This window comes from Netta rufina (assembly GCF_964035555.1).
Source record: "Netta rufina genome assembly, chromosome: 8".
NCBI classification, from domain to species: Eukaryota; Metazoa; Chordata; class Aves; order Anseriformes; family Anatidae; genus Netta; species Netta rufina.
The window spans coordinates 22,978,998-22,994,059 of record NC_140131.1 but is presented as its reverse complement, the minus strand read 5'-3'; the positions used below and the strand labels follow the sequence as shown (position 1 = coordinate 22,994,059).

At 39.5% G+C, this 15,062-nt stretch overlaps 1 protein-coding gene across 1 annotated transcript in view; it reads left to right on the top strand.

Moving 5' to 3' along the window:
• NOTCH2 (notch receptor 2) overlaps positions 1–15,062 on the top strand; it is an 84,825-nt gene that overhangs the window by 50,649 nt on the left and 19,114 nt on the right. Inside the window, exons 13-21 of the mRNA XM_084291120.1 lie at positions 231–423; positions 2,221–2,366; positions 3,617–3,736; positions 3,848–4,000; positions 6,686–6,914; positions 9,337–9,538; positions 12,255–12,408; positions 13,375–13,559; positions 14,402–14,534. Coding sequence (XP_084147246.1) covers positions 231–423; positions 2,221–2,366; positions 3,617–3,736; positions 3,848–4,000; positions 6,686–6,914; positions 9,337–9,538; positions 12,255–12,408; positions 13,375–13,559; positions 14,402–14,534 — 1,515 coding nt within the window. The remainder of the gene's footprint in view (positions 1–230; positions 424–2,220; positions 2,367–3,616; positions 3,737–3,847; positions 4,001–6,685; positions 6,915–9,336; positions 9,539–12,254; positions 12,409–13,374; positions 13,560–14,401; positions 14,535–15,062) is intronic.

The window sequence follows — 15,062 nt, the reverse complement described above, 5'->3', positions numbered from 1 at the left end:
GAATGGTTTGTATATACTTGCTGAGCATAAGTGCTGTTTTCCAAGCAGAGAAAAGTGCTGCATCTTTCAAAGCGTTTCTTTTCAGTTAAAGCTGCTTAAGTATGCAAGGCCTGTCCCTCTGTGTTGGCTTTACTGAGTTCCCTCAACATATGTTCTCACAGACTTGTAAGGCAAATGTTCTTATAAGAAATACTGCTTAATAATACTTTTTTGTTTTGTTTTGTTTCTAGGCCCACGCTGTAATGTGGATATTGATGAATGTGCATCTAACCCCTGCCATAATGGTGGAACATGCATAAACGAAGTCAATGGCTTTCGGTGTGTCTGTCCTGAAGGCTACCACCACCCTCACTGTCAGTCACAGGCAGATGGCTGTCTCAGTAATCCCTGCGTGCACGGTAACTGCACACACATCGTTAGTGGGTAAGTTCTTACTATCATGTTAAATTTGTCTACCTTCTATGTCTTTTTTTTTTTTTTGCCAGTTTCATCTTGACTTGAGGTTTTTGTTTGTTTTTTTATTTTCTGTAATTTCTCAGTTAGATTAGGATGCCAGTTTATTTGCTGCCTGTGACGTAATCGCAGCAAGGTGTAGACCTTGAGTCACCAGCTGCACTCTGTGCTGTTTCAGCATAGGATTTTCTGCCCTGCACGGGCATGTAGCGCAGGGTGGACTGCCATTTCATAAAGGGAGGGGTTGATTATTCAAGTGAGTTCAATTAAAAAAAAAAAAAAAGAAAAGGTCCCAAATTGAACATTTGGAGAGCAGTAGCTACCTACTCCATCAAAATCTAAAATGTTGATTATAGAGAATGTCTTTGTGGCTAGTGCCATTTGCTACCCAAATGCTCAGCATGAAGGAACAGCCAGATAACTTCTGAAATTAGGAGATAGGGAGCAGCTTTGGAAGAAGCCTGCCGGGGAAATTTAGGTGTAACAACCAATTAGAGGGGTTTATATAAAGATACTTCTTTAAGGCTTAGGAAAGGAGCTCAGTATGAAAAGTCAAGAAGAAAATAAGAATTAGTAGTTCATGCCCTTCATCTCGTTCCTGTTTCTCCTGCAAAACTATTTAACATTTTGCACCAGTAAAATCAGTCATTACATCTCTTAGTGAAAAGCATTTTTTAAATTATTTTTTTTAAAAGCAAGGCACCCTGTTTGACTTGAGGGATTGATAGTAAGCAGTTGCCTTTGACCGTTTCCTCTAGCAGCTTTCTCAAGACCAAGAGATTTATTGCTGAGCAGTGTATGTCTCTGAACAGTGTATCCAAGGCTGAGATTTCATCAGCTTTAGTCACACTGTTGCACGCCTGAGAGAAGAAAGGAAAGCTTTTTCTAGCCATTTTGATAGCAGCAGTTGTTACTGAATCATCCCATCCAGGAAGACCAAATGCTGAGGTCAGGAGCCTTGAATGAAGACCTCATTTGTTAACGATGACTGTGCTAAACGAAAGATGTGGGTCCTGGGAGCACAGGGGCTGTGGAACTGGCAGGTGTGGGGAGGGAGGATGTGAGAGTTCCCAACTGTATGAGGGATAGTAGTGTGTCCCAGACACATGTTGTGTCCTGGGAAGCATTGTCAGCACTTGGTGAGGAATTGATTTGCCATTTCTGGTGGCTCTGTAGGGCAGGATTTGGGATTTTCTTGGAGCTGACAGCAATACTGCCTTTATTTCTAATTCAGCCTCCATGCAAGCTTGGAAAAAAGTTGATTTGGTTCATCTTGTCTGTCATCACCTGCACTCATGCTTATGCCTGTGTACACCTTATGCTCAGGGTCAGATAAAATAAGTCTTGTCTGCACGATGGCCAGCATGTATTTTGGGTGGCTGGAGTCCAGGGTGATTCACTGACACCTTGGTTCTACGTCACAGGGGTGGAGTGCTGCTCTGCTTCAGATTTTGAAACATGGTGGAATAAATTGCTGCTGTTCCCAGGCAGCTGTTTCCATTTGTAACCACTACTTTGTATTAAATAAGCCTATTCATCTTTAGAACCTATTGTTCCCCTCCACTTTTTTTAGTCTTTTATTTTTCTGTCTTTGTTTAAATGCATTGTGATGTCTTATCAAAGCAGAAACATATTGCTGGCTGAGTGCTGTGTGGAAACTTAACAGGAGGGGAGAGTGTGGTGTTAACTGTGAGTTGATTCTCAATATTTTGGAGAGAAGAGTTTATCAAAATGTTCTCAAATTGCTGTTGTTTTTGCCTTTTAAAGGTACAAGTGCGTCTGTGACCCAGGTTGGATAGGAGATTACTGTTCAACAGAAGGGAACGAGTGTAAATCAAACCCGTGCCAGAATGGAGGAACTTGTGAGGATCTGTTGAATGGATATAGATGTACCTGTAGGAAAGGATTCAAAGGTGAAAAATTGAAAATATTTTTTCTTTTGCCTTTCTGCTTTATTGTACCCTTAAAATTGTACCCTGTATTGTACCCTTTATTGTACCCTTAAAATGCCGTTTTAATCTTTTGATTAAATTTCATGGAAATAGGAATCAAGGGAAAATGCTGTGGTTACATGAGGTTGCATTGCAGTTGTTTCAGGTAGACATGATACAGTAGTGAAATACTTTGAAAGAGCATATTTAAGCCATGCTTGAACTTACTAAGAAACGTCCTGGTTGCAGTCAGCTTAATTTACTTTGTAAATTAAAATTTACTTTGTGAATTAACTTCTCAAAAGTTAAACTGAGCTATATACATGCACTGGGAATTGAAGGGGCATTAATCTGTTGGAATTCTAATGCTCCTCTGTTCGCAATAATTTTCTGAAGTGTAGAAACCCTTTAATGGGGAAATAGAGCTACTTGGAATGTTGACACTTTTTTTTTTTTTCAGATATCTAAGTGCAGAAAAGATACTTTGGGAAGGGGGAAAAAAAAAGATAGTAATACTGTAATTGTAGCATGAAAGCAGCTATTAGAGGCATGCATGAGATGGATGAGTTTGTCCCGTTCCACAAGACATGTTGCACAGGCAACACTGTTTAATGCACAGCTCATCGGAATGTGATAAGCTAATCTTTCAATGAAAAGGTTATGCCTGGTAGTGGCACTGTCTAAGAATGCTGATGAATTTTTTGCCCAGTGAATAAATGGCTAAGTCTTCAGTTTTTAGCAATGGCTTTACAAAAACTACTCAAAGAAGGAAGAAGAAAGTGTTAGAACTGGGTCATAAGGGTAATGTGAAAACTAGAAGAGCAAATAAAAAAATGTGATCAGAGTAACAATGGGAAAAGATATTAAAGAAGACTAAAACTTTGTATAAGCAGTAGTTGCTGCATCTTTGTACCTTTCTCTATCTTCCATGGGCAGGAATTTTACACCCTTTGCTTCCTTGTCCTCCTCTACAGCTCAGTGCAGTGAGTTTGTCTTCCTGTCACTCCTCTCAAAATAACTTTGGTTAGTAGGAATTACTGTGTTTGCTGTCTGCTTGTACCCACTGAGCCCACGAGGAATGCTCCAATCTTCTGCTTAGATTTTTCAAAAGTGGAAACGCTGTCCACTGCTGTGTAGGATAATCATGCAAGTTGCTATCCTTTTTCATTCTTCTGAGAAGCACCGAGCCCTTAGCAGTATGTTCTCTTTTTTTTCCTCTTTCTGCACTCCAGGTGTCAACTGCCAGGTTGTGGTTGCTCCATGTTCCCCCGATCCATGTGAGAACTCAGGAATTTGCCAAGAATCTCCTGATTCTGAAGGCTACACCTGCCAGTGTGCCCCTGGCTGGGAAGGTAATGTGGATGTGGAACATAATGTACTTTGAACACTGAGCAGTGTTGGCGTTGAGCCTTTCGATCACTGGCACAATGAGAGGTCTTACTTCTGGGCTCTCCGTGTTTCAGGGGAGAGATGTACCGTGGATATTGATGAATGTCTCTCGAAGCCCTGCAAAAATCATGCTTTGTGCCATAATATTCAAGGCAGTTACCTGTGTGAATGTCGTCCAGGCTTCACTGGAGGAGACTGTGACAGTAACATTGATGACTGCCTGTCAAGTGAGTATCAGTGGGTTATTCTGTGTTTTCTCCTTTTACCTAGAAATAATTTTGCTTTACTGTTGATGAATATTATCTGACAGATGCTTAAAGTTCCTCTATAATCTCTTACCAGGGGTGGGGGGAAAACATGTTAAAACCTCAGTCTTGTAATACTTGCATGCTTAAGGCAGGCAAAATCCATTACATTTAGATGCTGGAAATGGACTATTGTATTCTAAGTGATGATAGGAGTTATTCTCAGATTCTTAACTTGAAATGAACTTTATGATTTCCATACTTTAATGACAAACACCGTTTAATGAAGAATTGCATTTGCCTGAAATTTTAATACGCAAACTTAAAGTAATATTGCAGGGCTTACCTGTATTTCAAAGTTAAGCTTGACTGAGGTGTGGTGGGAATCTGAGGCAGAGCAGTCCTTCCTGAAATGTCTCTGTCTGACATTAGTGTTCTGGGAAGAGTGGGTTCTGTTGCTGTTCCAGTTGATCCGTGTTTGAAAGCAAATTGAGCAGCGGGAAGGCACTGTATTCCAGAACAGGTATCAGTGGCAGGAGGCTCACCCATACAGTTGTGAGTCTTGAAATAGTTTAAATTACAAGAAAGTAAATGCTCATTTCATGCCCTCGACACTGATCTTTACGAGGGAAACCAAATACATACTGAATTATTTTTCTTGCTGGGCATATTCTGTATCATCAGATAAAACCAGTCTCCTGGAAAGTGTTTTATGTTTAAAAGCTCATCCATTGCTATTTGAAAAGTGCTTTATCATAGTTAGGAGTCTATCACAATATACTATTACTTTTTTAATTGGCTGCCTATTGAAAAGAAAATAAAAAACACACTAGTTTTTATTGGAATAGCTTAAAACCAAACTGAAGTGTTTCAGACTTCAGGTATGAGTTTAGATAGTCGTGTTTTGCATTGAAAAAAAAAGTAATTTGTGACTGCTGTAGAGAAGAATCCAAGTAATTCCAAGACATCTGGCTCAGCCTGAGATTTTGCTTACCACTTTCTGAGCAAACAGGTACAGTACAAAAAAATCACTTCGGTGCATCGATCCAAAACTTTGTTTCCTGAAGCCAGCAAAACTGTGGTTTGTCCTGTTGGGTTTTACGTGGGTGTCTGAAGATACAAACATTTGAAGTGTTCATCATTCTTTCTTTAACAGCTGGAAAATCTCTCTGAGCTGTGAGATTCATCCAGTGTTGTCTGTTATGTAGCACACCCATGAGGTTGAAGAAGAATTTCCAATTGCTGCTACAGCTGATTTCATTTAGCATAACAAAAACCTTCCATGGCTTGAGCCAAATGTCTTTAATCTATGAGGCAAACAAATCCTCCAATAACAGGAACTTATTGAAAAGTTGATACTCTAGTCTCCATTTTCTGCCAATAAATGTGCAGCACAGAGCATTAACGCACAGCTTTTGGCTTCAGTCATAAGTGGTTGGCTGTTACAGACACAATATTTTATAGCTGCCAGGGGTCTTGCTTTGAATGTGCTCTTTCTCTGCAGTAGTCAGATGACCTTTAAATGGATGCAGGTGTCTGTCTTATAACACAAGTTTTTATCATGTGAGCATATTTCTCAGTCAATAAATGAGCTTTAATTACCTTTCACATCTGTTTTCTTCGTTTACCAGCACAAAATGATCTTGTACTTACGTTGAACTGCAAATTTTTGGATGAGTTTATTTGCATTCTACAGTTTGTATTTTAGTAGTACTTTTGAAGATATTCATAGATTAAAAAAAACTACTGACATTTTTCCATATTTTCCTCCCTCCTCTCTATTTCCCTCACTGTCTTTACATATGCAGGCTTTTGGACTAGGGAAGGCAGAGTAGAAAAGGAAGCTGGCTTCAGAGCAATATCTGTCGTGGGAATGTAGCTCTTAAATCTTGAAGTTGAAGGAGCAAAGCAGGAAGAAACTACTGAGTGGTTGAGGTCTTTCAGGTAGATTAGTACTTGTGAAAGTAGAAGGAATACAGTAGTACGAGGCAGCTTGGACTAAAATATAGGTGATACACAAATAAAGAGTTTGGTAGTAATAAAGTGCCAAGAAATGCTGAATTGAGAAGAGTCCAAGGCTGAGTATGAATTTTTGGGCTTTTCCACCAGCTTTTCTTCAGTCCACTTTTGATGCTGGGAAGAATAGTAAGTGCTTAATTATGTGTAAATGCTTATACATACACAAATTTACACATACACATTTGATTTTAATGGACTACTTGCATGCTTAGAATTAAGCATACAAGTTCCCTCCTCTGTTGAGGAGTATCTGGACAAAGAATGAGTTAAGTTTTCTTGTGAAGAAGACTTGGGAAGGAAGAATAAATTGTTGCAGAGCTGCTGGTATTGTCTCATCAGTAGGCATTCATCAAAAAAGCAGAGCTTGAATTTTAGACTGTGAGACTGGTTTTGGTTGAACAAATCTTAGCAGAGAAACCTTTAGGCCCTGAAGCTTTGTCTTGATCCACACCTCCTTGTGAATTCATTATTGGTAATACTTTGCAATTATCTCTTCCACAAAGTGGCTAAGAAAAACTTGCAGTTTGTTACCCTCTGGGCTGTGTATTCTTTTTTTTTTTTTTTTTTTTTTCTCCTTAAGGCTACAAGTATAGGCCTGGGATTTTACTGTTACCCACTTTGATGCTTAATGTCCTGCTTCTGTTTTAGATCCCTGCCAAAACGGAGCTTCATGTGTGGATGGGATAAACTCTTTCTCATGCATCTGCCTACCTGGTTTTCATGGAGATAAATGTCAAACAGATACCAACGAATGTCTGAGTGAACCATGCAGGAATGGAGGCACATGTACTCACTATGTCAACAGCTACACATGCAAGTGTCAGCCTGGGTTTGAGGGAACCAACTGTGAGAACAACATCGATGAATGCACTGAGAGGTGAGAACTGCAGTGCTATACTAAAGAGCCACAAAATGTGTGCTTGTGGGTTGAAAGCACTTTTTAAAGATGAGGATCTGCTTTCCTGCCTTCTGTCATTGGGACATGCTTGCAGTACACGTGAGGAAAGCTTGCTTACCTTGTGCAGGATACCAGCTGAAAGATAGCTGCCTGTCAAAGTTGGTCTTGTGTTTGCAAGACTTGTTAGATTCTTAGTTCCGTTGTTAGAAGCTTAAGCTCCAAAGCATAGAGGAATATGACAGTGTTTAACAAATGTTAAGACAGTAACAGATGTTTTATTAACTTAATAAAACAAATAATGTGTTTTTGGTAAGTGTTATTATAATGAGGGAAATGAATTGACTGATTATGAACAATTACTGCATTGAGAAAAAGAAAAACTGCAAAAATGGTAGCAATGGCCAATTCTCAGAATGGCAAGAAAGTTAAATTAGCGCTCAGGTCAGTGCTGATAATGGAAACCAAAAGGTAGGAAAAAGTATGGAGAGGCAACCAAGCATTAAAGGCACTAAATCCACAAATTTTGTACTGGGAAGGTTTCATCATCAGAGAAACCTTTTAATGCTCGTAAATTAGTTGGGGATTAGCAGTGTTGAGATTAGAAACAGGTCATTTTAAGAGAGAGGTAGGGAACTGAGCTGAAATGCTCAACAGCTTGTCCTTGTAAGGTTGGTTCACTTGGTACTCTTTAAAAACTCGTTGAGGGTTAACTCTGTGTATCCATCATCTTTCTGCATATTTATTTTAAGCTTCATTAGGATGGATGTAAGTAACTTTAGATTCTCAGATGGAAACAATTTCTAATACAGGCTGAAATGATTTAAAAAACAAAATATCTTCTGTTCAGTCTGGTTTCAGTAAATAAGGTGCCTAAATGTAGAGCTCTTGCTATTCTCGTGTGTTTTCTGACTGCAAAGTGAAGATCTTCCTTATCTTTTATAAAATTGCAGTTGTGGGGGAGGAAATATTTTAACATCTTAAGAATAGGATTGTGTCACTGATGAGGGTGTGTTTAATTTGCACAACAGTTGTTTAATCAAGTGAAGTATGTTGGGTGTTTTAGCAGAACGCCTGGTTCTTCCTTGAGGTTCATCCTGGTTGTTTTCCTTATCAGTCAGAATTGAAACCAGTCCTGCAGGTATGAATGAAGCACCTAGCAATTCTTACACGGTCTGCCAAGCTAAACCAGTCACACCTTCTCCACCAAAATTTACTGAGCCATACTTAAGAGCATGATGATGGTTGGTTAATTTGAATTTGGTTCAAATGATTCTTCCTTGTCTTGTGTGAGAACTATGAGAGTGCCGTTTTTTTTGGAGGTGGGGGCCTGAGTGCCGTGAAACATGCCAAATGATTTGCAGTTCCTGTCGTTTCCTCCTTCTGTCATGAATGTTAAGGGCAGGTTTTGCTCCTTGTAAAATGGAATTCAGCCCACAAGGCAGAAGAACTGCTCTGATAAATAGGTTGGTGTTGACATCTCTAACTTAATTACAGTCAGAACTTAGATATTTAAAACTTGCAAGGAGATGAATCAGTCACTTCTCTCACGGAAAGTACCCTTTGACAGTGCACAAGACGGATAACAGACGGGAATTCATTTTGTGCACTCTATCAAGATGATTATCTTGAGTGTGATCTAGGGTTATTTTCAGAGGAGCAGGAGATTCCTGGCAGGCATTTCTTTAGAGGAATAAACTGTAAGGAGTTAATTTTGCATGAGGTCCTAATTTTCCCAGTAAGTTCTCTGTAGGACATGTACTCTAGCAGGATTTCTTATGATCAGAAGGTTGGTGGGAACGATTCCTTTGATCCGAATTCTGCCAGTGCATATGTGAGTAGTTTTACAAATCAAGGACTTCAGTAAGGTTCTCATGAGAAGAAGAGGAAGGGATTTAGCAGTACCAATGCTTTCACATAAATTCAATGAAGAGCACGCTTGTGTTTTGCATGTTGTGAAATTTTTCCTTGAGAAAACATACCTTTCACTCCTTTGAAGCTTAAAGAAAAGGGCAAATTGTTTTCTCATAATTTGTAATGCAATTAGAATTCATAATAAATCAATTAGAATTCATAATAAACCTTGTGTACAGTTTATCAGCTTGAGCAAACTATGTGATTACAATACTGTTTGTAGTGATATTGAACCTGGGAAGATTTCTTTCTATGAGAAATTAACTCTGTTACTAACGACTCATTGAAACCCTGGTTTACTTTTATGCTCATCAAGGTAAAAGACAGTGAACTGGAGTCTCACCAAATTACTCTTATCTCTTTCTTTAGCTGAAGCTTACTGGTGCACAGATGATCCTGCAATCTGGTTTTCTGTCTCATTTCAGTTATGTTTACATACTATCTCTGTTTATGAGCTTATTACATCGGACCTTTGCTCTCGCTCCTGCAGCTCCTGTTTCAATGGTGGTACCTGCATGGATGGCATCAATTCTTTTACCTGCCAGTGTCCGGTGGGATTTACAGGACCCTTCTGCCTCATGGAAATTAATGAGTGTGATTCGCATCCGTGCTTGAACAAAGGGTCTTGCGTGGACAGCCTAGGCACATACCGATGTATATGTCCCTTGGGTTACACTGGGAAGAACTGTCAGGTGGGTGATATTTCCTTGCCTGTCCTGTACAGGCAACTACCTGTTGTTTGAAGTGTTCAACAGCAGAAGTTACTGGTCAGATGTGAGGCAGCAAACATGGCAAGTGCTTTTATTCTATCAATTTTGGTAAGAGGTAGTTGACCTGTTAGTCCAGGGAAAAAAGTTAGTCCAGAGCCCTCTCTTTAGCAGAGCAAGTGCCCTGGCCAAAACTCTGGAAAGAGAAAAATACTTGCGGTTGTTTTTTTTGTTTGTTTGTTTTGAAGCAGGTGTTGCTGGAACTTTCTAGGTAAGTGTGTTTTTAATGAAAACAGCTGTTAGTTTTGAAAATGCTGTATTTCATTTGAGGCATAAAACTGTCCTGATTTAAGACAGAATACTGTGTTTAAAGAAAAAATACCACTTAAATGGAAGAATATCAGCCTGATTCGCAGGACACAGAAGTTAATTGTTCTCTTGTACAGAGTCGTATAGTTCTTCCAGGTTGATTAAAATTTTTTGGTTTTCCTTTCTGCATATAAAGTCAGCAGAAGTTTTGGGGCAGTAACTGAAGTGGTGATCCTATTCACAACTTCAATAAAAAGCTCTAGCCTTACTTATATACTTAAGTTCAGGCAATTTAGTTTTCCACAGTAAGCATAGGAGCTGCAAAACCATAATGAAAATGACTAATACCTATTAGACTTATGTAAATTTGACAGTTTGCCAGAAATACAAAGACATTGCAAGAGATAAGTTACAGATTAAATGGGAAAATGTTATTTTGACAATGTTCCAGTTTCCTTTTTAGAATTAATACATCTAATTTAAGCCACGATGCTTGGTTCTAAGTATAGAAATACTTGAATTTAAGTTGTGAATCTTGGCATATCACAGTGGAAGCACAGTGCTGATTTCCTTTTTCAAATTAGAATGATTTCTTTTCCTGTGTTTATCAAAATAGCAAGAATGATTTGAGGCACTTTCTTGCTTTGGAACAGCAAACACCATATTGGCTTCTTTCATAAGAGGTCTGAGTGCTGCTGCCATTTGAAAAAAAAAAAAAGAATGGTGAATGTCTGAAACTACTGGAAAGCACTAAAATTTTGCAAGGATTTTGAAACTGTCTTTTGTGCTAATGTGTCTTCATACCACAGTGGGTGTTAGATAAGCATTTTAGTAGCAGTGGGGGATGTGCTTTTCCAGAAGTACATTGCGAGACAGTAAATTGTCAGGTCTGCTTCTAAGTATTGCTAATGGAGGAAGTGAATGCAAAGTAATGAAGTGATATAAAAAAGCAGCCCCTCTGCTGCTCTAATTATGCATTCCAGGCACACCACTTAAACCTCATTGGGAGAATTAGTATTGAGAGTGATTGTAAAGTCCTGTGAAGTTTAGTAGTTCCTCTTCTGTTATGTTTGCTTTGTTATTACTTGAGAAAAGGATTAATGTTCCCGTCCCCAAATTAAATGTGGATTCTCAGAAAGTCTGCTTGCTTTACATTCAGAGAAGTTTGATCACGTTGTATTACTCCCTTTGTACAAGAAATCTGAACTTTCTAAACTTAAAAGCACTACTGAAAGCTGTATTGGAAAGAATTATAGATAACAGCTACACTGTAGTTCTTGTCTTAGGGGAAAATTGGCTTGACCTAATTAGCAAAGCTAAATACACAGAACAGAATCAGACAATGATTCATAAGTTATGGAATTTGCATGTAAAATAGCTACTCATTACAAATGCAGAAGCAAGAGGCTCGGTGTTTTTCTTCTTCACACCCAAATGAGTGTGATAAAACTGAATTCCAAGTTTCTTTTTGGTTGCCTGTGAAAGCACAGATTTTTCTCCTTTAGTCTTTGTGGGGAGACGGTTTGCATCTGAAAAGCAGAACTTTCTGCAATTGAAATTGTGTTTTGCAGCCAAAATTCAGTACTACTCACTTTACAAACCTCATCCTTCCCTCAAGTCAGCTTGAAATCAATCAAATAGCTGTATTGCTTTGAAGACTAAGTGCTCAAAAAGGAAGTGATAGTTAGTGGCTGGTTTATATTAAATCAGACAGTTATTATGAGTCCTCACTCCGCTTTCGTATGATGATTTACTAAGAATTTCAGTCTGTTTAGATACTGTACTCTTTCATATATGGAATCAAGAAAGAATACTCTGACCCATTTTCAGTTTCTAAAACAGTTCTAGGATTTCAAATGGATCTCCAAAACTCAGAGAGCATACTAGGGTAAATGGAGCCAAAAGCAAGTGTGGTGAGCTAATGAAAGGAAAAGCAAAGAGCAAAATGTGGAACACATCTGTTACCCTAAAAAAAAAAAAAAAAAAAAAAAAAGTGGAGGGAGTTTGGGAGAAGAAAAAGGACCTGTTACTGTTGATAGCTGGAAATTTCCTACTAAAGTAGAAATGGAAGCCCAGCTTGAGATGAAACTGAATTTTCTTAAACCCAGCCAGCTAAAGCTCTGCAGCCAGCCAGCTCTGCATAGCAAGGTGTGAGGATCAACTTAGTGATGAAATTATGCTGCCACCTGGGGTTTACTTTCCTGTATGTTTGCTCTTTCTTAGACGCACAAGCACTTAGCTTAGACTTGGGAAGTACTGTCCCTTTCTTCCCAATACCATGTGGAACAAGTTTTGCAGAGCTTACCATACTTCCTTTGCCTCTTGAACTCTATACTTTGAATAGTGTTTGCTACTGCTCTTGCTATAGATCTTGTGTTTTTTCACTCTGCAGACACCTGTGGATCTGTGCAGCAGGTCTCCCTGTAAGAACAAGGGCACATGTCTCCAAACCGGAGCCCAGACTCGATGCGTCTGCCCTTCTGGCTGGACTGGTGCTTACTGCGATGTGCCCAATGTCTCCTGTCAAGTGGCAGCTTCACAAAGGGGTAAAAAAGCATCTTCGGTGTTTTAACTAAAAGCATGTCCCAGGGAATCTAATCCACGCCTCCTTTCCCCATATCCCTGTGGACACAGCATGCATTGGAAATCCCAGAGAGCTTCACCTCTAGGGGGTTGGTCACAGCCACTTAAAAGCTAGAAAACTCTCTGCAAGGTTGTACTGGGAGTCCAGGCTTTCTTGGTTCTCCATGACATAAGACACTGGTTTCTACCATTAAAAATATTTTTAAGAGAGAGATTGAAAAACTTTCAGAAGTCTATTTCACTAATACTGTTTTACGTGGGCAGCCTTTTTGGAATATATTGGCTGTTTTATCTTTCTGCTAAATCCCAGGCAGGCCAGGTTTCAGACATGTTGCCTTTGTCTGTGAAAGGCATCTTATAACTCCTTACATTTCAAGGTATTTTCACAGAGAAGACTGGCTACTAAGTGCCCACTTTAGCTACAGCTAAGACTGTCCCCCCACGTATTAATTTCCTACTTCAAATATTGCACATGTAAAAGATTTAAACTTCTTCCTGGAAGGTATCTTGGAGCCTAGGCTCTTGCATAGTGTCATGCCAGTATCAGTCAAGGAAATCCAAATAAGCAGACTCCTTGGTGTCAAGCTCTGATAATTTTTGCAGATGTTCTAGGTACGTTGAACCTTTGTATTGAAACAGAAATACTTCAGAGATGTGTTTTCACTTGTTTTTCACTTGTCAATGGTAAAATAATGCAGTAATGCATGTAATTCATGCTAATATTGCTGCTGGTAGTTAATCCAAATGTGACAGAGCAGGGACTTTATTCACAAGGTGGTTGTGGTTCTGGCTCACTGTGATTTAAAGAGCAACTCTTTGATTTTTCAATTTCACACTTTCAATTCACTGGGTTAATTCCTGGCCGAGCTACCAATGCTGATGGCAGGCGTGTTTCATGTGTTTGCTCACTTTATTTAACTTCGTTTCAGGAGTCACCGTGGATCAGCTGTGCCAGCACTCTGGTCATTGCCTGAATGTTGGGAACACGCACCGCTGTCAGTGCCGGGTGGGTTACACGGGCAGCTACTGCGAGGAGCAGCTGCGTGAGTGCGATGCCAGCCCGTGCCAGAATGGTGCCACCTGCCGGGATCACCTGGGTGGATACCAGTGCGAGGTAATGCACAGTGCTCTACTAGGAAGTGTCCTAAATACTTAAAGCATCATATTGCAAAGGCGTAGAAAGAAATCAAACGTGTGCAAGTGGTAGAATAGATTCTAAGGGAGATAAAAGCAACCTATACCTGGAAACAAATTAATTTAGCTGTGGCAGAAGCAGTGCTCCTGCAAGACTTCTCTAAAAACGGAACGGGAAGTGTGTTTGTAAGGCAGGTATAGTTGATAAGCATTAGAGCTCCTTGCTTCCTCAGAGGTGGGATTTCATATCTTGATTTTTTTTTTTCTTGAGATGTGGTTTATATTAAAATAAGTTTGTAATCCACTAAAGGAATGTTGTATTCACACTGTTGGCGAATGGCAAAGTATCCCTTGCCTTTCAAATTGTGAATGCCATCCACTGCATTTCAAGTTCACAAGCTGATGCAGAGAGTACTGTAGACCATGAGACTATGGCATATCAACCTTCCTGAGCTTTGGAAAATGTCAGAACACCTTAGAAGCATATGCCCAGAAGGAAAGGATGGATCTTATGTAAACCCTAAGTCAAAATTTCCAAGCCAGTTTCATGCTAAGAAGTTTCAGGATTTGATTGCTGTATTTTACAGAAAAAAAGTCACTCAAATTCAGACATGCATTGTACAGCCGAGTAGTCATGTGGTCAAGTTGTGTGTTTAAGCTGTCTGTCTGTGCAGCCCTTGAAATCACTTGCAATTGTACAGCTCCAAAGGAAGTTATAATCTGTCCCTTTGAAGATTCACGTTGTCTGTGTTAGCCTTTCTCAGATGTCTGCTAACGTATCTGTTATGAAAAGATAACTGACGCGTATTTTTATACTGGTAGTGTGTGCCTGGATACCAGGGTGTCAACTGTGAGTATGAAGTGGATGAGTGCCAGTTCCAGCCCTGCCAGAATGGAGGAACGTGTATAGACCTCGTCAACCATTTCAAGTGCTCCTGTCCACCAGGCACTCGGGGTATGAAACTCAGCAATTAAGTGAACGTTACAAGAATTAATTTTCCTTTCTGACCGGTTTCCTGACAGAGTCTAAAGGGAATGCATTATTTCCTTTGAAGAATGTTCCCAAAGTGCACTGAATCCCTTGAGATACATATTTTCCCTTTAAAAATAAATATGTAAATTAGGCTATGGGATCTGTCTTTCAGAGCTTTCTTTTTCTTTCTTTTAAAGGAATAGGTCATGACAGTGTCCTCTGAGAATAGATGATGCCTCTTTGGCAATGGGGATGGCCTAGATTGCCATTAAGGTCTCTCCCAACCCTATCTGCTTCAGTAAATCCAGGGTTTCTTTTTAGCTGAGCTGCTATGAAGTATACAGAAAACTTGCTTAGTTCTTCCGTGATTTCCAGTGTCCTCATTTAAATTTTGGGCATGCATTGTCCTCTCTTGGAACCTTCTGTCCAAATAGTTTAATGCCTGTAGGGTAGTTGAAACTGTTTCAGCAACTTTGAGCTCTTTTAATAAAAGCTTTTCTTAAAAGAAGA